At 37.4% G+C, this 19,892-nt stretch overlaps 1 protein-coding gene across 9 annotated transcripts in view; it reads right to left on the reverse strand.

Moving 5' to 3' along the window:
- Positions 1–19,892, reverse strand: part of DNM1L (dynamin 1 like) — a 64,473-nt gene that overhangs the window by 26,858 nt on the left and 17,723 nt on the right. For 4 of the 9 annotated variants that reach the window (XM_008966288.3, XM_008966292.4, XM_034936050.3 and 1 more), the window contains exons 2-7: positions 15,184–15,331; positions 10,884–10,922; positions 9,343–9,389; positions 8,536–8,607; positions 5,746–5,832; positions 3,405–3,567 (exon numbers count right to left, since the gene is read on the reverse strand). In XM_008966288.3, coding sequence (XP_008964536.1) covers positions 3,405–3,567; positions 5,746–5,832; positions 8,536–8,607; positions 9,343–9,389; positions 10,884–10,922; positions 15,184–15,331 — 556 coding nt within the window. Of the gene's footprint in view, positions 1–3,404; positions 3,568–5,745; positions 5,833–8,535; positions 8,608–9,342; positions 9,390–10,883; positions 10,923–15,183; positions 15,332–19,892 lie in introns of those variants that run through there. The other 5 variants (XM_008966287.4, XM_008966293.3, XM_008966291.3 and 2 more) reach the window with 2 other exon arrangements.

The following is a 19,892-nucleotide window of genomic DNA, read 5'->3' on the forward strand; positions in this document are numbered from 1 at the left end:
ATAGTGTATATATACACTATATATAGTGTATATATAGTATATATACTATATAGTGTATATATAAAATAGATTTTTTTCACATGTAATTTTTTGTTGACTCTTAGGGCTATTTTGTAAGCATTTCAAAAATCTGTATAAAATTTACATCCAGGTGATATGGCCCATGCCTGTAATCCTAACACTTTGGAAGGCCAAGGCGGACAGATTGCTTGAGCCCAGGAGTTCAAGACCAGTCTGGGCAAAGTGGTGAAACTCTGTCTCTACAAAAAATAGAAAACTTAGCAGGGTGTGGTAGTCCTAGCTACAGGTGAGGCTGAGGTGGGAGAATCACCTGAGCCCAGGTCAAGGCTGCAGTGAGCCGTGATTGCACCACTGCACTCCACCCTGGGCAATAGAATGAGACCCTGTCTCAATAAACAAAAATTAAAATAAAAATATTTACTCTTTTTTGGTGTACAGTTCTAAGAGTTTTGACAAATGCCAAGAGATATGTCACAACCAACTCAAGACATTGCCGCCCCCCCCCCACCAAATTTTCTTATGCTAACCAATCAAACCAGTTTTCCATTCCTAGTTTTGCCTTTTCTAGAGTGTTATATAAACGAAATCAGATAGTACATAAGCTTTTGAGTCTGGCTTCTTTCATTTAGCATAATGCATTTGAGATTCATCCGTGTTCTTGTATATTAATAGTCCATTCCTTTTTATTGCAGAGTAGTGTCCCATTGTATGGAATGTACCATACTTTAGTTTCACTCCCCATCTGAGGAATATGTGAGTTGTTTCTAGTTTTTGAAAATTATGAATAAAGCTGCTGTAGACATTTGCATATAGTTTTTTATATGAACACTGGTTCTCACTTAACATGGTTAAACACCTAGGAATGGGACTGCTAATTTAACTTTATAAGAAACTGCTAGACTGTTTCCCAAAATGACTACACCACTCCCACCAGCAACGTGTGAGAGTTCCAACTGCTCTGCATAGTGTACAATTTTACCTATGGTATTTTTCAGTTACAAGCATTTTTCTTTTTTATTGAGACTGTCCTACTCTGTTGTCCAGGCTGAAATGCAGTGGCACAATCTCGGCTCACTGTAACCTTCGCCTCCACAGTTCAAGTGATTCTCATGTCTCAGCCTCCCCAGTAGCTGGGACTACAGGCATGCACCACCATGCCTGGCTAATTTTTGTATTTTTAGAGAGATGGGGTTTCACCATGTTAGTCAGGCTGCTCTGGAATTTCTGGCCTCAAGCGATCCGCTCACCTCAGCCTCCCAAAGTGCTGGGATTACAAGTGTGAGCCACCATGCCCAGCCTACAAGCATTTTTCTGTACTGCTACAAATCTACAAAATCATCCTTTTTAGTTATTTCATTTTATTATTATAATTTACTTAATCTTTCCAACTGCTGGCCATATTAAGTTGTTTCTAATTTTTTATACTATAAATAATACTGGGCCGGATTACTTCCTTATGATGTATTACTAGATTATGATTAGTAATCAAGCCAGGTGCAGTGGCTCACTCTTGTAATCCCAACACTTTGGGAGACTGAGGTGGGAACATCACTTGAGCCCAGGACTGCAAGTTTGCAGTGAGGCATGATTGTGCCACTGCACTCCAGGCCTGGGCAACAGAGTGAGACCCTACGTCCAAAAAAAAAAAAAAAAAAAGATTAGATTAAAAATATGACAATATCTATGGCTCAAGGGTCAGTTTAAAATAGAGTTTATACATATAAAATGCTTAACAGGTTTTTGTTTGTTTGTTTGTTTTTTACGAAGGTCTGGCTCTGAGCCCAGGCAAGAGTGCAATGGCATGATCTCGGCTCACTGCAACCTCTGCCTCCCGGGCTCAAGCCATCCTCCCACCTCAGCATCCCAAGTAGCTAGGACCACAGCCCAGTGCCACCATACCCAGCTAATTGTTTTTTGTTTTTTGTTTTTAATAGAGATGGGGGCTCTCACTTTGCTGCCCAGGCTGGTCTCGAACTCCTGAGCTCAAGTGATCCACCCACCTTGGCCTCCCAAAGTGCTTGGTATTACGGGCATGAGCCACTGGGCCCAGTCTACTTTAAATAATAAAAATAAAATGTAAATAAACTCTTTGATATAGTTTATCTTTTAATTTAACTGAAATGAACATTATTTACTCAAGTGGTAAAAAAGAGTTTCTTAAAAACTTGAAATATAAAATATTGGGGCCAAGCACGGTGGCTCACACCTGTAATCCCAGCACTTTGGGAGGCCGAGGCGGGCGGATCACGAGGTCAGGAGATCGAGACCATCCTGGCTAACACGGTGAAACCCCGTCTCTACTAAAAATACAAAAAATTAGCCAGGCGTGGTGGCAGGCGCCTGTAGTCCCAGCTACTCAGGAGGCTGAGGCAGGAGAATGGCGTGAACCCGGGAGGCAGAGCTTGCAGTGAACCGAGATCGCACCACTGCACTCCAGCCTGGGAGATAGAGCAAGACTCCATCTCAAAAAAAAAAAAAAAAAAAATTGTTAAAGTGACCCTGCTTATGGGAATTTTTATTGGCAGATTGGCAGTCTTAGCACTATTTCCTATCAAATTTTTATTTGAAATTATTCTTCAAAGCAGGGAAAGAAAAACATGACACAACCTTCAGACCCTCTGAATAGTAAGGTGAAAAAAATGGTTTCTATATGAGGCCATGCATACATTTGTTAGCAACAATAGTAACCACTCTCTTACAAGCTAGCATTTTATATATACTATGAGATGTGCACTACATCATTAGTCAAGCATCAGTGACCCACAGTATGAACTAATCCTTGGGGCTAAAATGCTTCATGAAAGGATTTTACCTTCATTTCTAAAAATCCCCTGTGCCTTGAGCATGTCTAAATATTTTCTACCTCTGCAGAATGTAGATACCATAATTCTCTACTGTACCATAATAATCTACAATGATTACCTACTGTGTTTTGGTTTTTTTTTAACAGACAGTCTATGTTGCCCGGGCTGACTTTGAACTCCTGGCCTCACGCAATGCTCCCATCTCAGCCTTCTGAGTAGCTGGGACCGCAGGCACATGTGACCACACCTGGCTATGTTATTTATTCTTAAAAGTCAACTATTCAAATACCTAGGTCACAAAACAAGAAATCCTTTTTGCAAAGCCACTGTATTATTTTTAAATTATTAGGTAACCATTACAAATAAAGATGTAAAATATTTTCGCCTAGTCTGTATAGCAACTTAATAACCTTATTTTCCATCAGAATTTCTATTTTTATAAACAAAAATAGGAAAGCATTATCTTTTAAATTTGTATTCACAACTAGAGATACTGTTTTTAAAGAGAAAAATTCCTTTCTCAAGGGTAGATTTACCATTGTAAAATAAGCATCTCATTAAATTAACATCTGTCCTTACCATCTGGATCTACCTCTCTTGAAATTTTAAGTGCCTCTGATGTTGCCATATCTGTATTAGCAGCAGTGACAGCGAGGATAATGGAATTAGGATTACTGATGAACCGAAGAATGAGCTCTCTGATTTGAAGCTCAATATCCTTAGGTTGATCACCTACAGGCACCTAAACCAAACAGAGATGAGCAAGGAACTAATAATTAAAAATCAACTCAGCTTTTTTACCCACATTTAATCGATAGAATATAGGTATAACCATTTAAAAATAGTTAAAATAAAAATAAAGACATTACTAATATACTACAATGGTATTTATGAATCTGGTAATGTGTCAAGTCTCAAAGTGTAACTCTTGCAAATATCAAAAGTTGATTTAATACAGTCCCATGTTAAGAACTGGTCAATGTTGATTGGCTAGATACAAATTCATTCACTCATTCATTCAATTACCAAGTGTTTACTGGCAGCCTACTCTATTTTAGGCACTTTTCTGAACGTGATTTCAGGTCATGTCAGATTATGTTACAGTAGTGAATTTTAAAAAGACCAAACTTTCTGCCTTCATAGAACTTATGTTTTAGTAATAACAGGCATATAATAAACAAAAACATATATATAGTATACAGATGGTGGTAAGGGCTGTGGGAAAATAAGGCAGAACAGCAGGCTAGGGAATGATTAGAGATGATTTTTTTCTTTTTTTTTTTTTTTTTTTTTGAGACAGGGTCTCACTCTATCACATAGGCTGGAGTGCAGTGGTGCGATCATAGCTCACTGTATCTTCGAACTCCTGGGCTCAAATGATCCTCCTGCCTCAGCCTCCCAAAGTGCTAGAACTACAAGCATAAGCCACTGCACCTGGCCATTAGGATTATGATTTTAATGTTTTAAATTGGATTATGTTTTTAAATAGAGTAATCAGGGAAACTTCACTGAGACAACTGACACTTAAGAGAATGAGCAGAAATTAAGCCAATAAGGGAGAGATAACATACAGACATCTGGGGGAAGAAATTCCAAAGAGAGTGAACAATAAGGGCAGGAGGCTGAAGCAACAGGAGTTAGGAGAAGAATAGGGACGTAACAAGTAGATATTTTAGACCTCTGTAATAACTTGGGCTTTTAGTGAAATGGGAGAGGTTTTAAGTCAAGGAATGACAAGGAACTGGAGAGGTTTTGAGCCAAGAAATGACACAATCGAATTTTCACTTTAATCGTATCACTGTCTACTGAGATCACGAGGATGACCTATTATTTATTATTGTGCAGTAATCCAGGTAGCATGATAGTGGCTAGATCAGGACGGTAAATATGAATTTATCAAACACGATTGAGTTCTGGATATACTGTAAAGGTAGGAAGAGCCAAGAGGATTTGCTGGCAGGAAGTGGAATGTGGGATAAATTAGTGTCAAGGATGACTACAAACTCTGGCTAAGCAATTGGTAGAATGGAGTTGCCATTTACTTATTTATTTAGAGACAGGGTCTCACTCTGTTGGCCAGGTTGGAGTGCAGTGATGCAATCATAGCTCACTGTAGCCTCAAATTCCTAGGCTCAAGCAATCCTCTTGCCTCAGCTGGGACTACATGTGTGCACCACCATGCCCGACTAATTTTTGTATTTTTTGTAGAGACGTGGTCTCCCTATGTTGCCCAGGCTGGTCTCAAACTCCTGGTCTCAAAGAATTCCTCCCACCTTGATCTCCCGAAGTGCTGGGATTACAGGATAAGCCACCACACCAAACAGAGATGGGCAAGGAACTAATAATTAAAAATCAACTCAGCTTTTTTATGAGTTGCCAATAAATGGCATGAGTTGCCATTTATTGCGATGGGGGAAGACTATAGAAAGACCAAATCTAGTTGAGGAACAGGTCAGGAATTCGGTATTAGAGTTTGAAATGTCTATTAGACATTTAAGTGTATATGTCGAATAGCAACTAGATATACAAGTCTGGAGATATTTGAATGCCGTCAATATACAGAGGCTTACGTAGTTAAAGCCATAAAATCTGATGAAATCATCAAAGGGAAAGTGTACCTAGAGAAAACGAAAGTTCCATAAACTGAGCTCTGGGGCACTTACTGTTTAGACATTGGGGAGATGAGAAGAAACAGCAAAAGAGACTGAAAAGGAGTGGCCAGTGAGACTGGAGATAAACCTGTAGAGTGTGGTATCCTGGAAGCCAAGTAAAGAAAGTGTTTCAAGGAGAAAGGAGGGCTCAGTGTTATCAAATGCTGCTAACAGATCAAAGTGATTGCAAAAAGAAGCTGATTATTCTCATATGGGATGTCAACGAAGTGAAAACAACCTGACCAAATCTACAACTATTCCTTCCTTACCTTGGTCATTCCTGGCAAATCCACAAGTGTCAAATTGACAACGTTGGGTGAAAAAATCTTAAGATGAATTGGTTCAGGGCTTACTCCCTAAAAATAAATTTTAAAATATATTAGAATTTCAATGAACTATGAAGTAATAAACTTCATTTCAAGTACATAGACATTAATGCTTTTAAAAATGAATTAAATCATGATTCCTAAAACTTTTTTTTAACAATCAAAACCTGATGAAACACATGGGAAGTCAGGTAGCCAGCCATATTAACAGGTTATAATCCTACTTCTATCCCTGTATCATGTTATATGTACATGTATTATATACCATGTATTATTTTACATTCTTTTCTCTTGATTATAAACATAAATTTTTCCTTTGGTTTTTTTTTTTTTTTTTTGAGACAAGGTCTCACTCTGTCACACAGGCTGGAGTGCAGTGGTGCAATCATGGCTCACTGCAGCCTCAAAATCCTGAGCTCAAGCAATCCTCTTGCCTTAGCCTCCTGAGTAGCTGGGACTACAAGGTGTGCACCACCATGTCCAGATAATTTCTTTTTTATATTTTGTAGAGACCGGGTATTACAATGTTGCCCAGGCTGGCATATGCCATTCCTTAAATATGTTTAATAGATTTAGTGCTGAATAAAAGAATAATGTATTCCTCACTATCCAAATTTATGAGGTTCCGAGTTCAGAGAGTAAGGCATAGATAACAAGTTGTCCAAATCAGCCTGGTTCCTGATCTTTGAATATCAAGTGGCAAGAATGTGTACAGTAAGAGATTCCTCAAGAAGTTTATCTAACTCTTTAATCTCTAGTAAGAATTTGGATAGTGAGAGATAACGTGTATTTTCTCTCCTGCAGACTAAGAATACTGCGTAGGCTCCCTCCTCTTCACCACTGGCCCTCTACAAGTATTAGGATTGAATCAACTACATGTAAAAAGACACTTATGAGATGTTTATACCCTATCTTTGTACATGCCCTTCTTTAGCCTTTAATATATCCTCTCATCACCTGTTTAACTACCTTATGTTTTCCCTCATTAACCCACTGAAAATTCTAATTTCCCAGCAAGTTTTTAATATCCTTTACTCCACGTTCCCTATACAATTATATTTGCTATTTTAGATTACTCTGTGCTATTTTTCCATTATAAATACTCCAGTGTTCCAAAGCCAACAAATGTCACTATCTGGCATACCTACTTAGGTTGTATATTTCTCAGGATCTTTATTGCCATGGCATTCCCCTATCAGTCCAATACAAAGCTCTGCCCAGTGCCTTTGCAACTCCAAACTCACAGACATATTAAATCCTTCAGGGCTATATGTTAGGCATATGCAGTCATTTACATATTTTGACATAAAAATTATATAAGATCAAAATATCATTTACTTCATTACATACGTGATTTGGGAAAGAAGAGATGTTTCATAGATTTGGGGTTGGGGGACTTTTCATCTTTTAGACACTGTGGATGAAAAGCTGCTAGGTAAGTAAATTATATCCTCAACATAAATTAAACATCTTGTAGGTATAGACTCAATCTTTAATGACATTCAGTTTAGTGTAACTAAAAACATTTCTGAATCATCACAACACTCTAAATTCTGGTACTGTGTAAAATTACCACCAATTGCTGAGTTCAGTAAGTAAATGGGGACTGTAGGAGAGAGAATTCAGACTGATGTTATGATCAATAACATTCCAAAAGCCAAAAATATCCCTGATATAATTAGAGGAATGACGATAAGCTAATCTAGTTTCTGGCCACTTTTTCAACCAGTTCTACACAACATGGTTACTAGAAATTCAGGAAAGTATGGCAACAGTAGCAGTAGCTCAAAGGTAACCAGCCTAGAGTTCAACAATGAACAAAGCTCAGTCAGTCACTGTAACAGCAACAAATATCCTGAACAGTCATAAAGGTTAACATGACTCTAAAAATGCCTTTCTGTCAGGAAATAATCTTTTAGCATAGTAACTGGCAGGTACAAGGATTCAATATTTGTTGAATATTAGTACTAGGCTAGGGCCCACTTGTGGGATTAAATGTGCCTCTGGATAATATAAGAATGGAGCTAAGAACAAAAAGGAAGGGAAATAAAAATCTCAAGAGATAATATATATCTCTTGAAATATAAAGAGAAAAATAATAGGAATAAAGAAGACAGAAGACAGCAGGATTCAGGCAAGGCAGTGATAGTACCTAGTGTCAAGATTAACAGTATCTTAGATATATAACTTACTTTACATTCTCACAATCTCAGAAAATAAGAAAACCAGTTGCTAATGTATTATTTTCATTTTCACTAAAAAAAAGAAAAAAAAATTCCCAATTTGTCTCTTTTTGCTTTCATAAGCAAATCTAGCCAAACACAGGTAAGAAAAGAACTCCTCAAAAGATATATATATAAGTGAAACAATGCTTCCTGAGTTAGAGTACAATCAATCCATCAGAAAAAGATAACTTATTGTAGCAATACGAAGTAGAATTATATAATAATGTGGCATGTACATGACAGGAACAAGAATAAACATCTAAATAAAATATTTGATTTATATGAAAGCTTTAAGAAAGAAAAGGGATTTTAAGCAAAGTTCTATGTATCTGTGAAAATACTCCATTTGTTTCAAAGTCCATTATGAATTTACAATGTCCATCGCTTCTCGGCCTTTTGGCTAGGATCAAGAGTATGAATTTACAATGCCCTTCACATATTATGTACAGAATACCTCAATTATATATTTACTGATGCTTATGCCTTCTAGCTCTAAAAAGATGCCTACCTTATTATTTCCTGAAATTCTTTCTGTTTCATTTTCAATTTCTTGTCGAATTTCATCAAAATCCGTGTAAAGCTAAAAATTTTTGAAATAAAAAAGCATAATATTCAAAATAAGATCAAAAGTTCTTCAGCTGGAGGGGGAGTCCATATACTTCAAGGATGTCTATGTATTTGCTTCAGAAAATAAATAAAATTCTAATGTATACATATTTTCTGAGCTAAGGATTCATAGTTTTTTTATGAGTTTTTTTCTGTTTGGCTTTTTTTTTTCTTTGAGAGAGGGTCTGACTCTGTCACCCAGACTGGAGTACAGTGGCACAATCACGGCTCACTGCAGCCTCAACCTCACATCCTCAAGCCATCCTCCCGCCTCAGCCTTCCAAGTAGCTAGGATACAGGTGCATGCCACCACGCAGGGCTAATTTTTTTTAGTTTTTATAGAGACAGGGTCCCCCTATATTGCCTAGGCTGGACTCGAACTCCTGGGCTCAAGTGACCCACCCACTTTAGCCTCCCTAAGTACTGGGATTACTTGCATGAGCCACTATGCCTGGCCATTACGAACTTTTCAAAGCTTCCTGATCCCACAACAATTAAGAATCACCAAATCACAGAAAATCGGCCCCAATTTCAAGTGTTTTCCAATAAACAATTGTGGTTAGAAACGTTACTAAGATTTATTTTATAAGGAATAGTTATAGTTACTTTAAAATAACGTAATTGCCAATGATTAGAAACTAAATTATCAAGTATTCATACAAAATATTATTTTCAACATTATTTCTTCATTATATGCATGTGTGATTACCTTATTTTTGGTGTGAAGAAATTTACCCCATTCTTCTGCTTCCACCCCTGGAAAAAAGAAAAACTCATTTATTGGAAACTATGGAAACTACTTTTTATCTTTAGGAATTCAAAAAGGCAACATAATAAAACACTTGTTAACTTGTATTTAATTTTGCCATTAAGTACAAGTTAACAAGTATTTTAAGGTCTGCTAAATTATATTTTTCTAAAATTGTATTTTCTGCTAAATTATATTTTAAAAATTGTATGGTGTATTTCAAAAACATGACCAACTTCAGGCAGAGCTGCTCACAGGTCTTCCCACTAGTTGAAATCTAGATTTTGCAAATAAAATTGTTTATTTCTCTTCATATTTTTTTGTGTAGTTATATTACAGTAAAAGGAATATTCTTTAGTTTTGAAAATCTTACATATAAAAGCCGTTTTCTGACGAAAGTTAAGTTAGTAGCTAAGAAGAAAAATTAAGAATCCCACTGAGTAGTGCAAAAAACAGATTTACACATATGACTCAAGGAAAAATTTTACAATGTGTCAATGAAACAGCTAATTCTTCAGTTCTTTTTAAAAATTTGGTTTCCTGTTGGTTACCTGTAGAGCCACAACTTGCTGTTCCTTTAAAGAGCTCTCTCATTATTATAGAGCTAGCTGCTTTGTAATTTATACACACTTTCAAGGTGATTTTCCCCCAGGGTCAAGACTGTTTTCCCTTGGAACCGGAGGCAGGAAAGAAATAAAATGGAAGAAAAGGAAAAACAAGAACCCTGGTATACGCAGCGTAAGGAGTTGCCACTCTCCATTAGTTTCCAGTCATAGGTCTGTTCCTCTTGTACTTGCTGAAAGAAGGAAAATAGATTCACTGTTGCACTGTGTGAAGTAGTCTAAAACTTGGAGAGCAAGATATAGTCTGTTTTTCCCAGAAAAACTAGAACTGTTTAATTGTGGAAAGATAATCTAACTTTATCTCCTCCAAACACAGCTGTTTTGCTTTTGTCAAATTTAGAGAAGATTAAAATATCTTAATAAGTGTATTGAATAATGCATATCAGCCTCCTGAAGTCTAAATAAAAATGATCATAAGATATTCAGACAAACAGAAGAGTGAGTTGGTCCTTTGGTGGAATAAAGGTAAATAAAACCGGATCCTTTTTGCAGATAAAATGCTCACCTACTTGTAGCTTAGTACCTTCTTCCAAGAAGTCTCATTGGAGGACTGGAGTAATCTAGGTGAACAGAACTCACAAAATGCAAGTACTACATACCAAAGAGCTGTTTCTAATTTATCTTATTATATTTAAAAAGGCTTGGCTTCACAAGCATGTCTTCAAAAATAAAAATAAAATAAATTACATTCACCACCAAAAAAGCTTGCATTTTGATGCAATGCCAAAAAAAATAACAAGAACCACTAAAACCTGCAATCAATGTGGATGGGCAAATAAAAATGGAAGAAAAAAAAATACACACAGCCTGTAATAGTACATAAGCACACATGCAGGCATAAGAGAAAAAAAGGGTCAAAAGCAAATGGATAAAGGAAACCTTTAGAAAGGTGTCTTGAGTTTTTCCATGTAGCAGGGTCTGTAGTTAAAGAGAAACAGCACAGAATAAGTTTAGTGCTTATCCCTAAAATTTTAAACCTTATTAAAAATTCAAATGTGCAGAAACCTGATCACATTTCAAATGCACATAGCATTCAATCATTCAAAATTTACTGACGAAAGTAAAGTTAGTGGCTAAGAAGAAAAATTAAGAATCCCACTGCGCAGTGCAAAATACAACTAGAATTAGAGGGATGTATATAATATTTTTAAGTCATAGAAACAAAGCATATTGCTTGCCATAACTTATTTTTAACATTTTTAGGAAACAACCTTTCCAATATAATTAGTTATATCTGGCTTGTCTGAAGGTAGTTATCTCAATTGACTGTTCAGTCAGTTACAGATGGAACTCCTTGTTCTACTCTTTCCCGCCTTACTACTGCACTTGACTAGTCTAAAAAATAAAAATTAAGTTTTTAAAATTAATAAAAAAGTTATGTGACCATTATTTCTAATTCTGACACAAATGAAGCACAATTAATTCACTATTCAAAAATTTGGGCCGAGTGTGGGGCTCACACTTCTAATCTCAGCACTTTGAGAAGCCGAGGCAGACGGATCACCTGAGGTCAGGAGTTCAAGACCAGCCTGGCCAAAATGGCAAAACCCCGTCTCTACTAAAAATACAAAAATTAGCTGGGCATAGTGGCACACGCCTGTAATCCCAGCTACTCAGGAGGCTGAGGCAGGAGAATTGCTTGAACCCAGGAGGTTTCAGTGAGCTGAGATCATTGTGCCACTGCACACCAGCCTGGGCAACAGAGCAAGACTCTGCCTTTAAAAAAAAAAAAAAAAAAAAAAACTTTGCCTGAGATATCTGATAACCTACTATGGGAAAAGATAAATTGCCTGATTTTTAAAAATCTACAAAATATACTAAATATATCTTTCAAAACCTTAAAAGTTGGTAAGTATATGCAAGTATTTGCCCCATTAGCTAAGACTGGACTATATAAGGGTATTTTATTTGAAACATACATTGGATTTAATAGAACACTGCAGAAAGTTAACTCTTGACCTTCGTGGACTCAGTCCAAAGGGAGACTACTACGTGTATCACAGCACCCTATGCAGAAAAATTAATCCTATCTTTTTCCTTTAATTCTAATGTGTAATTTTACTGCTTTTTGGAGGGCAACTGATTGCTTTTACAAATAGGTTACTTAATGAAATGGGGGTAAAATTTCAAATTATACCAAGATTTTAAGCATTATTCTATGAAACATGTATGTTTGCATTTTTTTTTTTTTTGAGACGGAGTCTTGCTCTGTTGCCCAGGCTGGAGTGCAATGGCTCGATCTCGGCTCACTGCAACCTCCGCCTCCCGGGTTCAAGCGATTCTCCTGCCTCAGCCTCCCGATTAGCTGGGATTACAGGCACCCGCCACCACACCTAGCTTATTTTTGTATTTTTAGTAGAGATGGGGTTTCACCATGTTGGCCAGGCTGGTCTCGAACTCCTGACCTCAGGTGATCCACCCGCCTCGGCCTCCCAAAGTGCTAGGATTACAGGCGTGAGCCACCGCGCCCGGCCTATGTTTGCATTTTTTAAAAAGAAAACAAAAAACTTTTGCTTTAGTTCAACAACTTTTCTCCCCAAAATAAATTTTTTTTTCATATTTTTTTTCAAATTTCTACTGACACTGTTCAGAAGTATCATATATAGCACAATTTTGGCCTTTAATCAGCATGCTACTTTTGGATTTTGTCTCAAAGGAAAGCTGAGGAAAGCTTGATTTATTTCTTACAAATATATGAAAGATAACCGTGGAGTTCTGTTCAAACTGAACCACCACTCTACTCTAAAACATAGTTTAGTATTGTTTTTAATAAAAACTTAACAGAAAATTCTTTTACATGGGCAGAAGTAGGGGGCAAGCTGAGATGACCATAAATCTACATACTGGCACCTCAGTTATCCCACAGTTGACAGAATGAAGAATCCTATGCTAAATAAATGTCCTGATGATTGAATTATACATATTAAACACTAAAATATTTTACTTTAGCCAGTTTTGATGAAGCTACATCTAAGATGGATTATACTTCTCCACGTCATCTTAGAATGTACTACTCTGAATCTACTATTGGTAACCTAGGTCTTTGTCATGTAACTAAGCCTTCACTGGCTAAATAAAATCCCTACACAAAATGTTAGTAACTGATTTCTTTTTTTTTTTGAAAGTTTATGTTTTCCTCCCTTTCTCCTCTCTTATTATCAGGCTGTCAGGTAGTTCACACTCTTCTAGCTAACTATATTGTTTATCTGCTTCATGGTTTCTAATTTTCTCTGGGTTAGAATGATTTATGATATGCTAGAATTGTTTATTCTAAGGATAAAGAAGCTTTGATGAAAAACTAACGAACTGTCTATGCTAGAATAAAACACGTGAAATCTAGTACTCAAATTTATGTAATCTATATTGTGTTTGGGGTAGTTGAGTTGTCATTTTAAGCAAATATATATACAAAATCAGCACTAAGCTTGGAAAAAAACAGTAGGTAGGCAGATTTACTGACCAACCACTAAGAGGAGACATCAACAAAACATAGTGGACATAAAAACAAAGAGATACCAAAGAGCTGACACTACGATAGCTGAAATGTACACCCTTTTCTAACAAGCACAATTTTATCTAAGGAAACACTGCCCACAATTCAAATAGTTTCTGAGAGACAGGATATCATGGGCCCTCTCAAGGTGACAGAAGAAAATGAAAAGTTAAAAAAAAAAAAAAAGAGAGAGAGAGAGACCTAATATCATATAGTGTCTTCAGGTCTTAGTTTCAGATGTTTGGTAAATTTGATGAAATCAGTTAGTGGGGAAGAAATTTTAAAGTGTTATTCTATATATTTGAAGGTGAACCCCAGATTAATCCAACATGATTAAATTCAAGGTTCAGAACTTCAATAAGTATTAGAGAAATGCAAAGTGATGAATAACATACCCAGAAGCTATCTAACGTAATTAAAAGGCTCCCACATAGCCACTGGCAGTCTATCTAAAAATATTACTTGCAACATCTACAACTACACTAATTTGCTTCAGTGACTAACATTCTAGAGTCATAGCAGATGCTCATGAGGTTTTTTTTCCCCATTAAAAAAAAAAAATTTCAAGTCATCACCACCAACAGCTCCTACAGTAAATGAAAAAATCAGACACAGAAATTAAAATAAGTTCAATTTTGTCAAAACTATCATCCCATCTTAAATCAGAATAAGAAGTAGAATAAAACTGCATTGAAAATAGATCTCTGCAGATAAGAAACAGATATGGTACTCTGCTGCAAAAGTAATTTAATAATTAGAGCTATGTTACAGAGTTCTATAAATAAGAAAGTCTGAGCCAAATACTGAACTAAATAGGAAGATTAAATACGTTACTCTCATTCAACATTTCAAACCTCATTAATATAAGTATAATTAACATAGGATACATATTTGATAAGCAACTTAAAATCTGCTGATAGACACAGCATTCCCTAACATATTTTCAATTTAATCAAAAAAGAACGGTTATAAAGGACAATGCCTATTTTCTTCTTTTTTTTTTTTTTTTTTTTTGAGACGGAGTCTCACTCTGTCGCCTAGGCTGGAGTGCAGTGGCGTGATCTCAGCTCACTGCAACCTCTGCCTCCTGGGTTCAAGTGATTCTTCTGCCTCAGCCTCCTGAGTAGCTGGGACTACAGGCAAGTGCCACCAAATCTGGCTAATTTTTGTATTTTTAGCAGAGACGGGGGTTTCACCGTATTGGCCAGGCTGGTCTCGAACTTCTGACCTCGTGATCCACCCGCCTCGTGATCAGCACTTTGGGAGGCCAAGGTGGGCAGATGGCTTGAGGTCAGGAGTTCGAGACCAGCCTGGCCAACAAAGTGAAACCCTGTCTCTTCTAAAAATACAAAAATTAGCTGGACATGGTGGGGGGCGCCTGTAATCCCAGCTACTTGGCAGGCTGAGGCAGGAGAATTGCTTGAGCCCAGTAGGTGGAGGTTGCAGTGAGCCAAGATCATACCACTGCACTCCAGCCTGGGCGACAGAGTAAGACCTCCGTCTCAAAAACAAAACAAAACAAAAACTACTCTTTTTTTTACATTAAGAAAGATGCATACTACTTCTCACAGGACTTCTAATTATGCTACAGTCACTAATTTCTAATTATCTAATCAATTCATATCTTTTTAAGAATAGATCAAAAATGAAGAGCTGTAAAATAATTATCTCAAATCTGAAATTTACCATTTTCTTCTCCTGTTGTTTTTCGTTTATCTTCTTGTGAAACATGGACCAGTTGCAGAATGAGAGGTCTCCGGGTGACAATTCCAGTACCTCTGGGAAGCAGGTCCCTCCCCACCAGGCTTTCTAGCACTGAGCTCTTTCCGCTGCTCTGAAAACAGAATATATACAAGAGCAAAATGAGTTTCTTAACACATTTTTTGCTAATTCAATAAACTATATTAACAAACCAGCATACAGAATTATTTTAAAGGAAAAATTAGTGCAGAGACTATTTTTTTTTTTTTTTGAGACGGAGTTTCGCTCTTGTTGGCTAGGCTGGAGTGCAATGGCACGATCTCGGCTCACCGCAACCTCCGCCTCCCGGGTTCAAGCGATTCTCCTGCCTCAACCTCCCGAGTAGCTGGGATTACAGGCGTGTGCCACCACGCCTGGCTAATTTTTTGTAGAGACGGGGTTTCTCCATGTTGATTAGGCTGGTCTCGAACTCCCGACCTCAGGTGATCCACCTGCCTCAGCCTCCCAGTGCTGGGATTACAGGTGTAAGCCACCATGCCTGGCCACAGACTTTTTAAATGAAAGATAATTTTATTTCCTATTACATGATCTATTTGTTTTTAAGCCAAAACCAGAAAATAACAGCCCTGTTTTCCCATAATTATCCCACCTGTTTTGATACTCCACCAACCAGGTTTCAAAACCTACACAATATTGGTATATATAAAATCATGCCTACAATATGTAGTTGTTTTACTGTAAATGGGACAGTAATGCATATCTTTTTCTCTAACCTTCTATTTTTATTATTATTATTACAGTATGTCACTCTATTACCCAGGCTAGAGTGCAGTGGTGTGATCACAGCTTATTGCAGCCTTGACCTCCCCAGGATCTGGTGATCCTCCCACATCAGCCTTCCCAGTAGCTGAGACTACAGGCACGCGCTACTATACCTGGCTAATTTTTGTATTTTGTAAAGGTGGGGCTTTGCCATGTTGCCTAGGCTTGTCTCAAACTCCTGGGCTCAAGCAATCCTCCCACCTCAGTCTCCCAAGTGCTGGGATTACAGGCATGAACCACTGCTCCTGGCCTAACCTGCTTTTATTTTTAATGTAATAATCAGGGATATTGTTCCATATCAATACATTAACTACTTCTGTGTTAATCCCAGCACTTTGGGAGGCTGAGGCGGGCAGATCATCTGAGGTCAGGAGTTCGAGACCAGCCTGGCCAACATGGCAAAACCCTGTCTCTACTAAAAATACAAAAATTAGCTGGGTGTGGTGGCACGCGCCTGTAATCCCAGCTACTCAGGAGGCTGAGGCAGGAGAATCGCTTGAACCCGGGAGGTGGAGGTTGCAGTAAGCCGAGGTCGCACCACTACACTCCAGCCTGGGCATAGAGCAAGACTCCTTCTCAAAAAAAAGAAATAGCTAAAACAGTATTCTACTATGTATAAAACCAAACCCGAACTGATGAGCATTTAGATGGTTTTTGGTTTTTGCTGTTTTTAACAATGCTGCAATGAATGTGCTTATACATATAACCTTACTCACTTATCTTATTACCTCACTAGATTTAGTTCATTTAAGTTAAATTGCCGTTATTAACGAGCATACAGATTTTTAGCATTCATAGATACTGCCAGACTGCAAAGAAGAGGGCATCAAGCTATACTTCCAAGAGTTACCAGTTTGTTCAATTTGCTATAGCTCCATCAGTATTAAGCATCATTGCTTTTTTTTTTTTTTTTTTTTTTTGAGATGGAGTCTTGCTCTGTCGCCCAGGCTGCTGGAGTGCAGTGGCACCATCTTGGCTCTCTGCAACCTCTACCTCCCAGGTTCAAGCAGTTCTCCTGCCTCAGCCTCCCAAGTAGCTGAGATTACAGGCGAGTGACACCACGCCCAGTGGTTTTGTATTTTTAGTAGAGACAGGGTTTCACCATGTGGGCCAGGCTGGTTTCAAACTCCTGACCTCAAGTGATCCGCCCGCCTCAGCCTCCCAAAGCATTGTTTTTTGAATCTTTGCTACTTTGATAGATGAATACCGACAGCTCATTTAAATTTACATTCCTTTATTATTAAGGTCAAGCATCCTTTTGTTTAATGGCTTTCTGTATTTCTCCTTTAGTGATCTGCTTATTCAAATGCTAGCCTTTTATATATTTCTTATTAGTTTATAATAAAGTTCTTTATCCATAATAAGTATTTCAATTTTTGTTGTTTTAAGTATTTTCCAACTTTTTATTTTGAAATTTTCAATGCCACAAAAAAAGTTGCAAGAATGGTAACAGTGAATACTCATATATCTTAACATAATTCACCACTTATTAACATTTTGACACATTTACTTTATGTCTCTCTCTCCTTACATGTACACACAAAGACTTCTTTTCCTTTTGCTGTCCCATTTGAGAGTTAGTTACAGAAATCATGATACTCCACTCTAAACATTGTGGCATGCATCTCCTAAGAACAAGGCCGTTCTTCTATAGAACCACAATACAATGATCACATTCAGGATTTTTTTTTTTTTTTTAAGAGATGGGGTCTCATTCTGCCATTCAGGCTGGAGTGCAATGGCGTGATCATAGCTCACTGCAGCCTCTAACTTCTGGCCTCAAGAGATCCTCAGGCCACCTCTGCCTCCCAAGTAGCTAGGATTCCAGGAGCCAGCCACCACACCACTTACATTCAGGAAATTTAACATACATACAATACCAATATCCAATTACTAAATAATCAAAAATATCAATACTAACAGCTAATGCGATAAATAATCAAATACTATATAAACCTCTATTATACATTTTAAAAATTTCTAAATTTGCCATTTTTCTTAAGTTTGCAATAAACTTATTTTTCTATACAGTATATTCTGTACTCTATTTTTTTCTTAGTCAAAACTTGTACTTTAAAAATTTATTTTCTACAAATGCAAAAGTCCTAATTTCATCAGTTATGTCAGACAGGGTCTGCAGGAAGCAGATGGCCCACTCAAATTAGATTAATTTAAAGAGGGTTTATTTACATAAGGACTATTTACAAAGCTGTGGGTGAGGCTTATAGGGAATCACAAGGGATAATGCAGTAACCCAGGCTAGTAACAAGAGAGCAGCTCTCATCACCCCGAAGCCTAAAAGGAAGGACCAGGAGGACTAAGAGTGACACAGCCAGCCAGCCCAAGGCTCCTACATACAGAATGTATGAGATGGGGGAATCAAGACCGGGACTTTTTTTCTCCTCTTTCCTCCAATTCCCTGCCAGGGCTCCTCATTTCCACATCCAAATCAGAAGACAGACGACATAGGGGCTCATTCATGTTGTCCAGAAAGGTCCCCTATGATGGAAAACACAAATGATGAATGGATCTGGAGAGTTAAATTGAAGAATATAAGACATGTCTGCGAAACTGCAGTTGTGATATCCAGGGTAGCCCCTCTCATTAAGTAAAACAGGGTGCTTTCCATCATTTCATTCCTGTACTCTGATACTGTACTCTGAAATAATTTTAACAACATATAGACATTTCCTGTTCTTTATATGTCTGACAAAATGTGTCCATAAAAAAAAAAATCAAATTCTCTGATTTTCAAATTTATAGGCATAACTACTCATAATATTCTTAGAATGTTCATTTTTCTTATTTCTAATATTTTACGTTCTTTTTTTATGAGACTTTCCAAATGACTATTAAATTGATTTTATTGGCCAAATATTTTGCTGATTTTGCTTTGTAATTGATTTTTTTTAATATTGCTAATTTCTTCTTCCTGGGATTTTTTTTTTCTCCTGGTGAAAGGAGGGTTTATCTGTTCTTTAAAAAAGCTCCTTGAGTTGAAACATTAGCTTTTTTCTCTATTTCAGCTACCAACACTTGCAACCCTCACCCACCCCTAACATAAACATACATTCCTCTAATCAGTCATCTCTATCTTCTTTCTTCCACACCAAGAGCTGTCGTTCTCAATGACAGTTTGTGACAGAATTAGAATAACACAATTACTTGTTTGCTTTTTATTTCATGTTACACACAGATTCTCAAAATAATGACACCAATACTACCACCACCAACATTATTACTGAAAGTAGTTTTTTAAATGTTTTGCATATAATCCCTCCATTCTCCTTCCCACCCCTTTACAGATCATATCTTCTTTCAAACCCTCATTTGGTCTTAGTTACGTGTAATACAAATCACCAGTCTTTAATGTGTCTCTAGTCATTCTGATTCTGACACCCATTCTCTAGTAGATTCCCCAGGAAGGGGTAATGGGAAAAATATTCTTCAAATTCTAGCATATTGTTTGTGACTTTTATTTTTTATATATTTTTAGAGAGTCTCGCTCTATCACCTAGGCTGGAGTGCAATGGCATAATCGTGGCTCACTGCAGCCTCCATCTCACTGGTTCAAGCGACTCTCTTGCCTCAGTCTCCCAAGTAGCTGGGATTACAGGTACATGCCACCACACCTGGCTAATTTTTGTATTTTTAGTAGAGATGGGGTTTCACCGTGTTGGCCAGGCTGGTCTCAAACTCCTGACCTCAAAGTGATCCGCCCACCTTGGCCTCACTACTGTCATAGGAGAAAGGAGACAATGAAATTCCATATTTAAGATAAGAAAGTGTACACCAGCCCGGTGTGGTGGCTCACGCCTGTAATCCCAGCACTTTGGGAGGCCGAGGTGGGCGGATCACTTGAGGTCGGGAGT

Source organism: Pan paniscus, chromosome 10 (assembly GCF_029289425.2).
Source record: "Pan paniscus chromosome 10, NHGRI_mPanPan1-v2.0_pri, whole genome shotgun sequence".
NCBI classification, from domain to species: domain Eukaryota; kingdom Metazoa; phylum Chordata; class Mammalia; order Primates; family Hominidae; genus Pan; species Pan paniscus.